General features: G+C 48.9%; 1 protein-coding gene across 1 annotated transcript; it reads left to right on the plus strand.

Annotated features, from left to right (window-relative positions):
- The first annotated feature begins 12,647 nt into the window (after positions 1–12,647).
- Positions 12,648–13,520, plus strand: LOC138354904 (uncharacterized). Its single transcript, XM_069309379.1, has one exon. It carries the CDS (start codon positions 12,648–12,650, stop codon positions 13,518–13,520), a length of 873 nt encoding a protein of 290 aa, XP_069165480.1.
- The last annotated feature ends 268 nt before the right edge of the window (positions 13,521–13,788 follow it).

A 13,788-nucleotide genomic window follows, 5' to 3' on the forward strand; every position in this document is an offset into this window, starting at 1 on the left:
TCCCCAAGAAGTATATGACAAAATCTTAAGAAGGTTAAGGGCCTTGGAGCATTCAACTCGGAGTTAAGAGATATGGGCTGACCAAGACAAACGAGTGTCAAAGACTAACCCCAAAAGCTTAGTGGAATCTCTGTACTCAAGGGGATGACCATAAAGCGACAAAGGGGGACGAAGAACGACATGCTTCCGAGTAAAAGTCATAGCACAAGTTTTAGACGCAGAGAACTTGAAGCCATGAATGGTGGCCCAAGACGACACGGCATCAATCGCAAGTTGAAGCTGCCGTTGAAGGAGAGGCGAATCATCACCCCGACAGCAAAGGGAAAGATCAAAACAACATAGAGAGCGGAGAAGATGCCTGAAGGAAGAGAGGAAAGAAGATCATTGAGGGCAACTAGAAAAAGAGTAGTGCTCAGAACACTACCCTGGGGCACACCCTAATACTGCCGAAAAGGGGCAGAGAGAGTGGTATCAAGCTGCACACGAAACTAACGACGAGAGAGGAAGCTGCAGAGGAAGAGAGGGAGATTCCCATGAAGGCCAAAACAATGAAGTTGAGACAGAATATGATACCGCCGGTAGTGTCGTAAGGCTTTTCCAGGTCAATCAGCACTGGCTTCAACTTGCAATTGATGCCGTGTCGTCTTGGACCACTGATCATGGCTTCAAGTTCTCTACTTCTAAGACTTGTGCCATGACTTTTACGCGGAAATGGGTCGTTCTTCGTCCCTCTTTGTCACTTTATGGTCATCCCCTTGAGTACAAAGATTCTGCGAAGCTTTTGGGGTTATTCCTTGACACTCGTTTGTCTTGGTCTCCCCATATCTCTTACCTCCGTGTTGAGTGCTCTAAGGCCCTTACCCTCCTTCGGGTCTTGTCCCATACTTCTTGGGGGGCAGATAGGCGCACTCTCCTTGCTTTACATTCCTCTCTAGTCCTGTCTAAGCTCGATTATGGTTGCCCTGCTTACTCGTCTGCTTCTCCTTCTACTCTTCGCCGTCTTGATGCTTTGCACCATACTGGGTTGTGCCTCAGTTCTCGTGCCTTTCGTTCGACTCCCGTCCTTAGCTTGTATGTTGACACTGGCTTCCTGTCTCTCCAGGACCGCCGTGATCGCTACTGTCTTCGCTATTTTGCGCGGTCCTTACAACATCCTTTCTCTCGCCTCTGTCGTGCTTTAACTTTTACCCCTCCTGCGGTTCCTGTTCCTCTTTACCACCTACCTCTTTCTGTCCGGTTATCTCGCCTACAGGATTCTCTTTCCGTTCGTATTTCTAATGTTTCTCCTCGTGTTATTCCTTCTTTGCCCCCGTGGAGAGTCCCTCTTCTGCGGTTTTGTACATCCTTGACCCGTATCACTAAAGCTTTTACCCCTCCTACGGTTCTAAAACGCCTTTTCCTTGAGCACTTTTCTTCTCACTCCCGCTCCGTTTCTGTCTTCACCGATGGGTCTAAGTCAGCGGACGGTGCTGGCTACTCTGTTGTTTTTCCTGATCGCACTTATATGTGTCGCTTACCTCCGGAGACTAGCATCTTTACAGCGGAGCTTTATGCTATTCTCTATGCTCTTCGTCTCCTGCTTTCTCGTTGTCAGTCTTCCTTTGTAGTTGTTGTTGACTCTCGTAGTGCCCTCATGGCTCTCGGGTCCTTTAATCCGGTTCATCCAGTAGTTGTCGAGATCCAGCATTGGCTGTTTCTTGTTCACAGTAAATTTAAGTCGGTTGAGTTTTGTTGGGTTCCCAGCCATATTGGTGTGTCTTTAAAGGAGCGTGCGGATGCTGCCACCAAGGAAGCTGTCCGCTCTTGTCCCATCTCTCGTAAAGGTATTCCATATTCCGACTTTTACCCGGTTATCCATTCCTCCGTCCTTACCTGTTGGCAGGCTTCTTGGTCGTCTGTTACTGGTAACAAACTACGTACTCTTAAATGTTGTGTTTCCTCGTGGCCGTCCTCCTACCACCGTAACCGGCGATGGGAAACAGCTCTGGCGAGGTTGCGTATTGGTCATACTCGCTTAACCCATGGTCATTTGATGGAGTGCCGCCCTGCTCCTTATTGTCCTAGTTGCATTGTCCCTCTTACGGTCGTGCATGTCCTTCTTGAATGTCCTGACTTCCAGGACGAGCGTGTGTCTTGCTTTCCGACCGCCCATCGCGGTCACCTGTCCCTCAATAGAATTCTTGGTTACTCGGATACTTTTGATATCGTTCGCCTTATGCGTTTTTGTTCTCGTATTGGCATCCTTGGTGATATTTAGCGCCCTCTGAATATTCTGCGCATTTGATGGTGCTACATAGCCTTCCCGGTTTGGTGCCTTCTTTTGATAATTACTTACTTACTTTTCCAGGTCAAAAAGGACGGCAACAACGGAGGTCTTCGCAGCAAAAGCAGTACAAATATAGACCTCCAAGTTCACCAGGACATCCGTTGTGCTGCGGCACTTGCGAAAACCAAATTGAGAAGGGGAGAGGTGGCGATTGTGTTCTAAGAACCACATCCAACGAACGTTGACCATACGTTCAAAGAGCTTGCAGACACAACTCGTGAGAGCAATAGGGCGGAAGTCCTTGGGGGATGACCTGAGAGACCCTGGTTTCCGAACAGGGAGGACAACAGCTTCGAGCCATGTTTCAGGGACTGACGACGACTCCCAGACCTGATTGTACAGTCTCAGTAAATACTGAGACGTGAACGGAGGGAGATGGCGAAGCATCTCATAATGAATGCCATTGGAGCCCGCTGCCGTAGAACCGCAAAGGGCTAGGGCAGACTGAAGCAGAGAGGCAGAGAGGCAGAGAGAGAGGCAGAGAGAGAGGCAGAGAGAGAGAGAGAGGCAGAGAGAGAGAGAGAGAGAGAGAGAGGCAGAGAGAGAGAGAGAGGCAGAGAGAGAGAGAGAGGCAGAGAGAGAGAGAGAGGCAGAGAGAGAGAGAGAGGCAGAGAGAGAGAGAGAGGCAGAGAGAGAGAGAGAGAGAGGCAGAGAGAGAGAGAGAGAGAGAGAGGCAGAGAGAGAGAGGCAGAGAGAGAGAGAGAGAGAGAGAGAGAGAGAGAGAGAGAGAGAGAGAGAGAGAGAGAGAGAGAGAGAGAGAGAGAGAGAGAGAGAGAGAGAGGCAGAGAGAGAGAGAGAGAGAGAGAGAGAGAGAGAGAGAGAGAGAGAGAGAGAGAGAGAGAGAGAGAGAGAGAGAGAGAGAGAGAGAGAGAGAGAGAGAGAGAGGCAGAGAGAGAGAGAGAGAGAGAGAGAGAGAGAGAGAGAGAGAGAGAGAGAGAGAGAGAGAGAGAGAGAGAGAGAGAGAGAGAGAGAGAGAGAGAGAGAGAGAGAGAGAGAGAGAGGCAGAGAGAGAGAGAGAGAGAGAGAGAGAGAGAGGCAGAGAGAGAGGCAGAGAGAGAGAGAGAGAGAGAGAGAGAGAGAGAGAGAGAGAGAGAGAGAGAGAGAGAGAGAGAGAGAGAGAGAGAGAGAGAGAGAGAGACAGAGAGAGAGAGACAGAGAGAGAGAGGCAGAGAGAGAGAGACAGAGAGAGAGAGGCAGAGAGGCAGAGAGAGAGAGAGAGAGAGAGAGAGAGAGAGAGAGAGAGAGAGAGAGAGAGAGAGAGAGAGAGAGAGAGAGAGAGAGAGGCAGAGAGAGAGGCAGAGAGAGAGAGAGAGAGGCAGAGAGAGAGAGAGAGAGGCAGAGAGAGAGAGAGAGGCAGAGAGAGAGAGAGAGGCAGAGAGAGAGAGACAGAGAGAGAGAGGCAGAGAGGCAGAGAGAGAGAGAGAGAGAGAGAGAGAGAGAGAGAGAGAGAGAGAGAGAGAGAGAGAGAGAGAGAGAGAGAGAGAGAGAGAGAGAGAGAGAGAGAGAGAGAGAGGCAGAGAGAGAGGCAGAGAGAGAGAGAGAGGCAGAGAAAGAGAGAGAGGCAGAGAGAGAGAGAGAGGCAGAGAGAGAGAGAGAGGCAGAGAGAGAGAGAGAGGCAGAGAGAGAGAGAGAGGCAGAGAGAGAGAGAGAGGCAGAGAGAGAGAGAGAGAGAGAGAGAGAGAGAGAGAGAGAGAGAGAGAGAGAGAGAGAGAGAGAGAGAGAGAGAGAGAGAGAGAGAGAGAGAGAGAGAGAGAGAGAGAGAGAGAGAGAGAGGCAGAGAGAGAGAGAGAGAGGCAGAGAGAGAGAGAGAGAGGCAGAGAGAGAGAGAGAGGCAGAGAGAGAGAGAGAGGCAGAGAGAAAGAGAGAGGCAGAGAGAGAGAGAGAGGCAGAGAGAGAGAGAGAGGCAGAGAGAGAGAGAGAGGCAGAGAGAGAGAGAGAGGCAGAGAGAGAGAGAGAGAGAGAGAGAGAGAGAGAGAGAGAGAGAGAGAGAGAGAGAGAGAGAGAGAGAGAGAGAGAGAGAGAGAGAGAGAGAGAGAGAGAGAGAGAGAGAGAGAGAGAGAGAGAGAGAATCATTATAGGGAAGACGAAAATAACTACAGAAATTTAAAGGATGAGATTCAAGAATAGGCTTACGAAGAAGGAAGGATTGGGGAAGATGAGAACCAGAACTAACAGATGAAAAATGGGAACCTAGTTCGGTCGCGACCTGCAACAGGTCCGCCACAAGAGCACCATGGAGGCGAAGGACCGGTGAGACATCGGGAACGAACTTACCCGCAATCTTGCAGATACGCTTCCAGACCAGTGGGAGAGGAGTTTTGGACGTAACGGTGGAGACATAGGACGCCCAGCAAGCACGTTTAGTCGCACGGATGGTCTTATGGGCCACCGCACTCGCCTTCCGAAACAAAAGAAAAGACTCAACCGTCTGCCAGCGGCGATGTCTCTTCCAGGCAGCACGCTTACAGCAGACAGCCCGAGCACAGTCCACCAGAAGTGCGTTCTCGGGGAACGCACTTCTGCGTTCCCCAAGAGGAAGAGCGAGGAATAGAGTGGAGGGCAGCATCAAAGACAGTGTCATGAAAAAGGGAGAAGGCGCGAGGGAGAGGCAGAACGGAGAGGTCGGAAATAGTAGCACGGAAAGTAAAGAGGCATGAGTCAGCCTCGGCAAACCGCCACCTAGGGAAGGAGAGAGGAGGGTGAAAAGAGAAAAAAGTAACAAGGATAGGAAAATGGTCACTGCCATGGAGGTCATCAAGGACCCGCCACCCGAAATCTAAGGAAAGGGACGACGAGCACAGAGAAAGATCGAAACAAGAAAGAGAGCGAGTCAGAGTCTCCAAATGAGTGGGCTCACCAGAATTAAGTAGGGACAGGGAAGAAGAGAGGATGATAGGTTCAAGGAGGCGACCCCGGGTGTTTGTCAGCACATCACCCCAAAGGGCATGACGACAATTGAAATCACCCAGCAGGAGCACAGGCTCCGGCAAGGAGTCTAGGAGGTGTTTAAGATCAGGAAGAGAAAGTGGGACAGTGGGGGGAGAGAAAAGGAACAAACCGTGTACCATCTGCGCACAAAGACACGGGCAGCAGAACAGTAGAGAGGCGAGGGAAAAAAGTAAGGGGACAAAGGGAACATCGGAGCGAATCAAGAGAGCAGAAGAATTATGATCCCCAGCTGTTGCTGGGAGGAGGGGGCGGAGAGAAAAGAATAGCCACGGAAGCGACCAGGACGAGAACCTAGCATCGGCTCCTGGAGACAGACACAAAGGGGCGAAAACTGTGAAATGAGAAGTTTGAATTCGAGGAAAATGGCGTAATAACCTCGAACGTTCCATTGAAGAATAGACATCGACGAGAAGAGAAAGGACAACAACAGAGAACAAGGAAGAAACAAAGGCGAAAGAGCAACACAGCACGTTGAGAATGAAATTGGCGTAAAATCCACGGATGTTCCATTGAAGAATAGACATCGGCAAAGAGAGAGAGGAGAGCAACAGAGAGCAAAGAAGAAACAAAGGTGAAAAAGGAACACAGCACGCTAAAAAAGCACAGAGTCAGGATCAGGGTCAGCGAAGTCAGGGTTAGGGGGCATGGGTAAACTGAGTAAAGGAGGAGGGCAAGAAGCGGGAGGACAGACCAGAGGTGGACGAGCAGGGTCTGGAGGAGAAGGAAGGAAGGGGAGGAGGAGGGGCAGAAAGAGGGGAGCGCACCTCAGCAAAGGCAGTAACCGAGATGGAACAGGGGGCTAAAGAAACCCCCACAGAAGGAACAGGGGGCACCACCACCGAAGCGGGAGGGGAAGGAATGATAGAATCAGAGAGAGGGGGTGAAGAAGAAAGCGAAGCTTTCTTACCGACAGGGGAGGAGGAAGGAGAGGAGCCAGGTTTCCGCTTCTGACTCAAAGACAGGCATCCCAGCAGCAATGTACTGGGCAACAGACTCCAGCATCTCGATAGGAGAAGAAGAGCGAGAGCGAATAACACGACCACCAGAAGAGCGATGGACATTGGCCTGCACAGTCAGGCGGCGTGGAGAGCCAAGAGACGGACGACCAGAGGGAGAGGAGAAAGAAGACACAGGAGACGTGACAGACTGGGAAGAAAGAAGGGGAGCCCTAGACAGAGAACCAGGAGGGGGACCCTCCGGGACAGAACGGAGGGAAACAGGGGAGGTGGTGGTGGGCGTGTCTGGGTCTAAGGCTTGGAAACGGTTGCAAGACTGAGGAAGGTGGGAAGGATGAGGAGAGGAAGAGCGCACCACGCGAGCATAGGAGAAACCGGCGAAAGAGGGGAGACGATGAACCTGGCGCCGAGCCTCAGCAAAAGACAAACGGTCCCGGTGCTTCAAGTTGTGTACAGCCGCCTCAAGTTTGTAATGAATTCACGTACAGGAGAAGGTAAGGTGGGCCTCACCACAATTGAGGCAGCGGGCCTGGGGAGAAGTGCACTCCAACTTTGTGACCCTCGCCTCCGCACAAGGGACAGAGAGAGACAGGACTAGAGCATTTGAGGGTACCATGCCCAAACCTCCAGCACTTACTGCAGAGCCAAGGAGATGGAATGTACTCCTGGATGGAGCATCTGACACCAGCAAGAATGACAGGGCGGAAGGGACCTACCATCAAAGGTAACCTTTACAACCCGAAGGGGCAGATGGCGATGACCACGAGGGTGACGAGTAAACGTTTCCACCTGGAGGATAGAATGATCCTGGGCCTCGAGGACATGCTTGATATCCTCGTGGCAGTCCTTGAGATTCCGAACACCAGTCGCAACATGGTGCGGGAGGAGAACAGTGCCAACACTGGCATTCAACCGAGCATTCTTAGAGACCCGAACAGGGGTCTCGCTAAGCCAGGATAAGGCAGTGGGCGCATCCTGAGGAACAGCAGCAACGACACAGGTACCAATACGAGTGGGGTTGAAGGTGACAGAGGCATCTATGGAATCGACAAGATGCCTATGAAGGGAAAAATCGTCAGGAGGAGTTGAATCCAAAGGAAGGAGGTCAAAGTACTTAGTCCACATAGCAGGACCAAACAAAGCATGGAACGAATCAGTATGGGAAGGGAGCATACGAGAGCTTCCGTGGCAGGGACGGCGATGAGAACCTTTAGAGAGGCACGGGTCAAAAGGTGTAGTAGTCACAAGAAGAGATGGAGCCGTGCAAGGGGACGAGACGGTCACCACAGCAGACTTGGGGCTCGACCCAACCACAGAGGAGGGAGGGGAGCAGGAAGGAAGAGTCCGGTCTGGGCCTAAACCGGGTCCTATAGTGGGGGCTACAGATCTCGTTCTTCCAGGACGGTCCGACTCAGGGGCCTGGTCGCCCACCCCATGAGCCTGGCTAAGAGAAGTCAAGTCGTCATCCATGCAGCAAACCAATAACTAAAGAATGGGACCTGGAACCAATGGATACCACCTACCAGGGGAGCCAGGGAGGCCGAGCGCAGGCCAGTGCAGGAAAGGTGCTTCGTCCCTAGCGGTGCTCCCCCTTTTCAACAGGGGGAGTCCTACTACTTCGTTCATTCTCCCACACTGGTGCTAAGACCCCAGTCCCCCTATCGCCCCAGCCTGGACACCCAACCATCCACTCAGGGCGGCCTCTCACAGGCGACATATCAACACGAGCGCACTAGACTTTCAAAGAGAAATTGAGAACATGCCCATCCACTTGGGCCCAGGTCCAGATTCATGGAATTCAATATTTATAAAGAAATGCAAAGTGCCGGTAGCACAGGTACTCGGTATAGTGTGGAGAAAGAGCTGGGACACGGGGTGAGATACCAGATGCACTTAAAGTAGCAGACATAGCCCCTCTACACAAGGGAGGGAGCAAAGCATTGGCAAAGAATTACAGACCAGTTGCACTAACATCGCACATAATAAAAGTATTTGAGAGAGTGATTAGGAGTCAGGTCACCAAATTCATGGAGACCAATGACCTTCACAACCCAGGCCAACATGGATTTCGAGCGAGAAGATCGTGCCTCTCACAGCTACTTGAGCACTACGACAAAGTCACTGAGGCATTAGAAGAAAAACTGAATGCTGATGTGATATACACGGACTTCGCAAAGGCTTTCGATATATGTGACCATGGCGTGACAGCACACAAAATGAAGTCAATGGGAATAACCAGTAAAGTAGGACGCTGGATACTCAGTTTTCTGTCAAACAGGACTCAGCGAGTAACGGTCAACCATATAAAATCTAGTCCAAGCGCAGTTAAAAGTTCTGTACCTCAGGGTACAGTCCTTGCACCGCTGCTTTTCCTTATTCTCATATCAGATATAGACAAAACTACAAGTCACAGCTTCGTATCATCCTTTGCAGATGACACAAAAATCAGTATGAAAATTACCTCGGCTGAAAACATTGAAAAACTTCAAGCTGATATTAATAAAGTTTTCGACTGGGCACCAGAAAATAACATGATGTTTAACAGTGATAAATTTCAGGTACTCAGGTACGGTAAAAATGAGGACCTTAAACATAATACAGGGTACAAAACACAATCAAATGTGCCCATAGTAGGAAAACAGCATGTAAAGGATTTGGGAATAATGATGTCTGACGACCTAACGTTTAGGGAGCATAACCAAGCAAATATTGCGACAGCCAGGAAAATGATAGGATGGATTACGAGAACTTTCAAATCCAGGGATCCCATCACAATGGTTGTACTCTTCAAGTCACTTGTGTTGTCCCGTCTTGAGTACTGCTCAGTACTCACTTTCCCCTTCAGAGCAGGAGAGATTGCTGAAATAAAGGGAATACAGAGAACATATATGGCACGCATAGACGCGATAAAGCACCTAAATTATTGGGATCGTCTCAAAGCCCTCCAAATGTACTCACTAGAAAGAAGACGAGAGAGATATAAAATAATATACACCTAGAAGATACTGGAGGGCCAAGTACCAAATCTACACAGTAAAATAACAACGTACTGGAGTGAACGATATGGAAGAAAATGCAGAATAGAATCAGTGAAGAGCAGGTGTGCTATAGGCACAATCAGAGAACACTGTATAAACATCAGATGCTCGCTGGGAGGGTGTTGAACAACCGTGGACCTAAGAAATATTGCCGGAACAACCGTGGACATCTTCAAGAGGAAACTAGATTTATTCCTCAAAGGAGTGCAGGACCAACCGGGCTGTGGTGGGTATGTGGGCCTGCGGGCCACTCCAAACAACAGCTTAGTGGACCAAACTCTCACAAGTCAAGCCGGGCCTCTGGCCGGGCTTGGGGAGTAGAACAACTCCCAGAACCCCATCAACCAGGTATCAACCAACCAGGCGCCCCCTCCAGCGGGTGGTCCGATGGCTCACAAGGCCCCTACATGGTGCCCTTCAGCACGTACACCATCCAAAGAGGGGGCAGGAGAGGTGGCACAGGCATCCCACACCTGTCCCAGGGAGGTGTACGTGAGACCCCTCACCACGTCAAGGAGGCACCACGGGGGGGGGGGGGGGGGGGGAGCACCATGAAGACTCGCAGTATGGTGCATTCGGATTAAAATCCTCACCAGTGGTCAGAGTGTGGGAAGAGGTTCTCTAAGTTTGGAAATATGAAGACAAGCAGAGGTGCATTCGGAGGAGAAAGTTAATGAATACCTAGAGTGTGGGAGAAGTTTTAGTTTGCTTAGAAGCATAAAGACTCAAGATGGTGCACTTGGGTGAAAATCCTTACGAGTGTACGGAGTGGATTAACATGTTAATCTTCATATTATTATGTCGCACATTATGGGTATATCCCTTAATACACAATTCAATTTGGAAAATGTAAAAGGAATTTCTGTTTTATTTTCTTTGAGAAAAATATGCTTTGCTATGGATGGTAAAGCTCTGCATCATGAGCTATTGAGGTTTATTTTACTTTTGAGGTCTCTAACTAGTTTACATAATTCATCCATAAGAATGTGAAGAATGTGTACCCTCAGAATATAAGAGGAAGGGTCAATTGTAAGGAACGGAATTACACATGGAAATGAAGCCTCTAATACTATTGATAGATGTAATACAGTATAACGAATAATAATTGTACCAGAAATAGATATCTCACTTCCTAATAAATTAAAAATTTGTCCAACATATACTTTATTCAAAGGAAGAATCAAAAGGTACCAAATTTCATATTATTAGTATCCCAGCTTGTGCTACTAACTCACACTTTATCTTGTGCTACCCATTTAATTTATAACTTTAGTCATATAACTCCCACAGTAAAAATCTGTTTTATCAGTTGGGTTCATTCCTGACTCACTCAGGATATCTGGTTTTGAATCCCAGGTGGGACAAAAATGGTTAGGCACGTTTCCTATCACCTAATGCACTTATTCTATTCTCCTAGCAGTAAATAAGTACTGAGGAGTTATTCAACTTGTTGTGGGGTTAAACACAAATTGAATGCAGGTTCAAGTCACTCCATTGCCTCAAAATAATTTTCATTGATATATCACGCCATTGTGATTTCTTTGCAATTCTATGGTATTGTAGCAACGGCTGACATTTTATAATAAAGTTGCAACAGCTGACATTCTTCTTCTTCATGATAGTAGGTGCAGTTTGCATGAAGGGTTTTTCCTCCCGATGACTGCACCAGCACAGGTGTTGGGAGAGGCGTTTATGTTGAGGATGATAAGAGTTCCAAAAGTGTTTGTTACGTTGTAGTGTATATAGAGGAGCGGTGACTAAAACAGAGGTGTATGTTAGAGGGAGACTTGCCGCACTGTAGGGCGGTGTGTTGTGTTTATGGCGTCAGCTGATCCATGGTGTTGCGGCGAGGCATTTGTTTTCTGTGTTTAGCTGTTGGTGGCGCCAGGTATAAATGTGGCACGGGTCAAATGTGACTCAATTTGTTGGTCGACTGGAGATATTTAGCCAGTGCTTTGACTATTTCGTATTTTTCCTGTAACGAGTGGTCACCGCCTCCTAATATATGATCGATGGTAAAGGGTATTTTAAGTGAGATAAGTACTTGTGTGAAATTTACTCTGGCACTATGATGTCGGAAGCTGTGAAGGAGAGTGTTCGATTTTTCAGGCACCTGACAGTGGATGCAGAGTTCGTTGATGTCTGTTCTGTACTTAGAGCTGTGGGCTGCCAGTTTGGTGTGTTCCGACCTTAATCTGGTCATTGTTATATCAATTTCTCTACTTTTATATCTGACATGTTTCCAAGTTTCCATTTCTTTTTAATGGACCCGTAGTACAAAGATGAGCACGACATTTTCCAATTCGTCTCAAAATCTTGGGTGATGGTATTTTTGAAGGCTCCTTTACGTGAAACATAAGGGATTAAATGACCGGTAATGTGAGGCGTGTTGTGCATTGCTTTGGCTAGTTGATCTACTAGTTCATTATGGAGAATACCACAATGCGCTGGGACCAATTGGATAGAGGTATCATAACCATTCAATCGATGTTCATGAAGTTGAAGGCATGGGTAAACAAACTCCTTGCACGTTGTTGAAGAGTACGTAATTGCTTGAATCGCACTCTTGGAGTCATTACATATTTTTTTTTTTTTTACAGGCAAAGCATTCAATATATATACAATTAAAACAAGACAAGAACAAAGAAAACATAACAAAACAAAACAATAAACTACCGGCCAGAAGGTCCGACAGCACAGTACAACAAAGAACAAACACGATAAAGGCATGAGAAACTCAGCACACATCAAGACACAAAATAGAAAACAATGTCAAACAAGCAAGCACAGTAACAGTACAAAACAAAACATTAAAACAAAACAAACATCAAGAGATACAACATAAAACATAACAAGAAAACATACAACAAACAAACCAAAAATTACAAACAAGTACAACATTGTAATGCAATAATAAAACACCAGTGCAAAGGTACATCTGAGAAACAAGACATGAATATAAACACTGACACCGCCTCGCAACACACAAAGGGAGAGGCCAAAATATACAATAATAACAAAACAAGTAAACCAGGCAATCAATAAAACTAAACATAGGAACATACACAACAACAAACAAGCACCGGCCTGAAGGACCGAGAACAAAACACAACATAAAGGACATCATGAAATAGAACAAGAAAACGCACAGCACACAACAAGGCAAAAATAAAAACAAAAAACAATAATAAAAACAAACAATACATTCTAGCAATGCACAAGTAGAACACACATGGCAAAATAACAATACAAAAGCAAATACATGAACAAAAACGCTCTCACCAAAACACCTGCCTCGCAACAAATAAAGGAGAGGCACGGGCACAAAATACAATAGGGCAAACAAAAGGCCATAGGGGCACACAACACTACAGGAACATGGAATCAGCAGACATATTTGCCCGGGAACAAGGCCCGGGGGAACCGCACATTAAACGCCTCCCACTGCAGCCATATCCTCCAAGTGCCCCGATCACCCACCGGGGGCGCCATGTCATCCGGAACCCCGGCAACAAACACCTGCAAATAGGGAACTCAGACGGTGTCACTCCAGAGGCGAGTAACTGCCACCCTACACCATACATTGGGAACCCGCCCATCATGAAAGTCCTCCGGCCGTTCCGACAGCAGAGCCTCTTCAATCACGGCCTCCATTGCCCCAGATCGCAACTCCACACGATGGGGCCAGACAGAGGGCCACAGGGGCACCAGCGGCCATGGGCACACCACCAGACGACTGCAAGGAACCAGGGCGGCGCGCATCCTTTTGTAAAGTCACTACCAGGCCACTCTCAGCACCAGAGTCCGCACTATCCCTGGCAGCGGAAGCCACCACACCCCACTGCGGAGAGTCCCCCAACGGGGAAGGAACAGAAGGCACACCCGAGACACGGGCACCAGCAGGCACATGAACCTCCGCCACTACCAACAGTGGAGACAATGACGCATCCAGATCCACGCCTTCAACACCCAAAGACACAGCCACTGAAGTCCCTAACATTGGCCCAGGCAGTAGACGAACGCCTGGAACGTTTGGGCACCGACTGGATATCGTCAGAGCCGGAAGCGGATCCAGAAACACGGGCACCACCAGCCGGACGAACTGACGCCCGACGCAGGACAGCAGCAGCCTCAACCACAGGGGAAACCGGACCACACACAGCAGGAGGCTTTGCAGCCACCCCAGCACCCAGCACAGGAGGGACCCGAGGTGAGGATGCAGGGCCAAGCCCAGCAGCCGAAGACGAGTGAGCAGACGGCGACGCCTCACAGGGAGTACCAGGAAGGCCCATGGGAGTAGCAGGGCCAGAGACAGGATCAGGAGTAACATCCGACGGCGCCGCAAGATCCGGAGGAGGGTCTGCGACAACTGGGGGAACGTCGGGCGACTCCCGGGGAGCCTCGAAAGCAATCGGGACGCTCACCTCCTCACCCCCGGAGTCCTCCTCCAAAGGGAGCGGTGGGAAATCCTCTTCACGGAACAAATTCACGGGAGCAACCAGATCAGCAGTGCACCTGG

Source organism: Procambarus clarkii, chromosome 65 (genome assembly GCF_040958095.1).
Source record: "Procambarus clarkii isolate CNS0578487 chromosome 65, FALCON_Pclarkii_2.0, whole genome shotgun sequence".
Taxonomy (NCBI): domain Eukaryota; kingdom Metazoa; phylum Arthropoda; class Malacostraca; order Decapoda; family Cambaridae; genus Procambarus; species Procambarus clarkii.